This window comes from Megachile rotundata, unplaced genomic scaffold, assembly GCF_050947335.1.
Source record: "Megachile rotundata isolate GNS110a unplaced genomic scaffold, iyMegRotu1 scaffold0044, whole genome shotgun sequence".
Classification (NCBI taxonomy): domain Eukaryota; kingdom Metazoa; phylum Arthropoda; class Insecta; order Hymenoptera; family Megachilidae; genus Megachile; species Megachile rotundata.
Window position 1 is genome coordinate 511199 of NW_027473341.1, and position 1972 is coordinate 513170.

Genomic DNA, 1972 nt, shown 5'->3' on the forward strand with positions numbered 1-1972 from the left:
TCCCAAATACAATCATACAATCACAATCATACAATCACAATCATACAATCACAGTCATACAATCACAATCATACAATCACAATCATACTATCACAATCATACAATCACAATCATACAATCACAATCATACAATCACAATCATACAATCATAATCATACAATCACAATCATACAATCACAATCATACAATCACAATCATACAATCACAATCATACAATCGCAAGCATACAATCACAATCATACAATCTCAATCATACAATCACAATCATGCAATCATAATCATACAATTACAGTCATACATCACAATCATACAATCACAATCATACAATCGCAATCATACAATCACAATCATACAATCGCAATCATACAATTACCATCTCCCAAATACAATCTCCCAAATACAATCTCCCAAATACAATCTCCCAAATACAATCAAACAATCACAATCATACAATCACAATCATACAATCACAATCATACAACCACAATCATAAAATCGCAATCATACATTCAAAATAATGCAATCACAATCATACAATCACAATCATGCAATCACAATCATACAATCAGAATCATATGTGGCGACTGTACCGACAGCGTCACATGCGCCCTCTGGACAGTTCCTATTTTTAGTTACTTTTTATTTCTTAGGTTAAGTTGTAAATAGTAGTTGGTAAGACTAGTTTATAAGGAACGCGGCGCGAAAAAGAAGAACGTCGTTCTTCCACTTCTGGTACGAAAGAAAAAGAGTCAGCACGTGCGCGTCTTAATAAAAAGTACAATCCTTGCAAATAGCGAGAAAAGTCGTCGTACGTCATTTCCTACACCAGGTTCTCCTTCGCGAACCTCAGTCCCCACATAATTGGTGCCGAAACTGGTGAATTTTCATAAAAGGAGAGAAAAAATGAGTACGGAAGGAAGTGCAACCGACGCTCCGGTGGACGCCATGCGGCATGAGATACAGGCAAGTGAATTTCGGAACGTAAAGCTTCCTGCGTTCTGGAAAGAAGAACCGCGCTTGTGGTTTATCATGCTAGAAAGAGAGTTCGCAGCATACGGCGTGCGAGCCGATGCTGTAAAAAGCTCCGCGGTAGTCCGAAGTTTAGATCAGGACACGATGAAGATCGTACTAGATGTAATAGAGGCCCCGCCGGATAAAAGTACATATAATGACATAAAACGCGCATTGATAGAAAGGCTAGCCAGGTCGGACGAAGCTAACTTAAGACATCTCCTATCTGGCCTCGAACTGGGCAACAGAAGACCGTCCGAGCTCCTAAGGGAGATGAGCCAGCTCGCGGGGGCGAACGTTGGGGAGAGCGCACTCCGCGCGCTGTGGATCCAGCGGCTTCCGGGCAGGGTGCAGGAGATCCTGTCTATAATCGATGATGCGGACCTGCAAAGATTGGCGAAAGTCGCCGATAAAACAATGGAGCGTTCGGCAGCCGAAGTGTCGGCCATTGCCGATTTCACCCACGCCAAGCGGGACACAATGGCGGACGCAACGCGGGACGACAGGCCCGGACATCAAGATGGCGAATTGGCGGCAATCGCGAGGCGATTGTCTCGCGTGGAGATCGAGCTGACCAGGAGAAACCGCAATCGCAGCAAACAGCATTTCTACAGAAGGAGGAGCGCCAGCCGGGACGACAGCACGAAACGGAACGGGTTGTGCTGGTTCCACCATAAATTCGCTGAGCAGTCCTGGAAATGCAGGAAGCCGTGCAGCTGGACAGGTCCGGACAAACGTGGACCAGAAAAAAACTAAAGGCGACGTCCCAAGTCGAGGCAGTTGGCGACGTGCAGCAGAAATATCGCCTCAGCATCCGAGACACCAGGAGCAGGATGGAGTTTCTGATCGACACGGGCGCAGATGTTTCAATAATTCCGCGATCATTGGGAGGTAAGAATCGGAAGGTAGGCTCGTTTAAATTATACGCGGCAAACGGGGCAGTCATCAATACATACGGCGA

The 1972-nt window shown here is 45.5% G+C and overlaps 1 protein-coding gene across 1 annotated transcript; it reads left to right on the plus strand.

Moving 5' to 3' along the window:
- Positions 1 to 903: 903 nt before the first annotated feature.
- On the plus strand, positions 904 to 1767 carry LOC143266129 (uncharacterized). Its single transcript, XM_076541766.1, has one exon. The coding sequence runs from the start codon at positions 904 to 906 to the stop codon at positions 1765 to 1767; it is 864 nt and encodes a 287-aa protein (XP_076397881.1).
- The last annotated feature ends 205 nt before the right edge of the window (positions 1768 to 1972 follow it).

What these genes read in the sequence shown, in the direction of transcription:
- LOC143266129 (XM_076541766.1), top strand. Translation starts at nt 904, where the DNA reads ATGAGTACGGAAGGAAGTGCAACCGACGCTCCGGTGGACGCCATGCGG.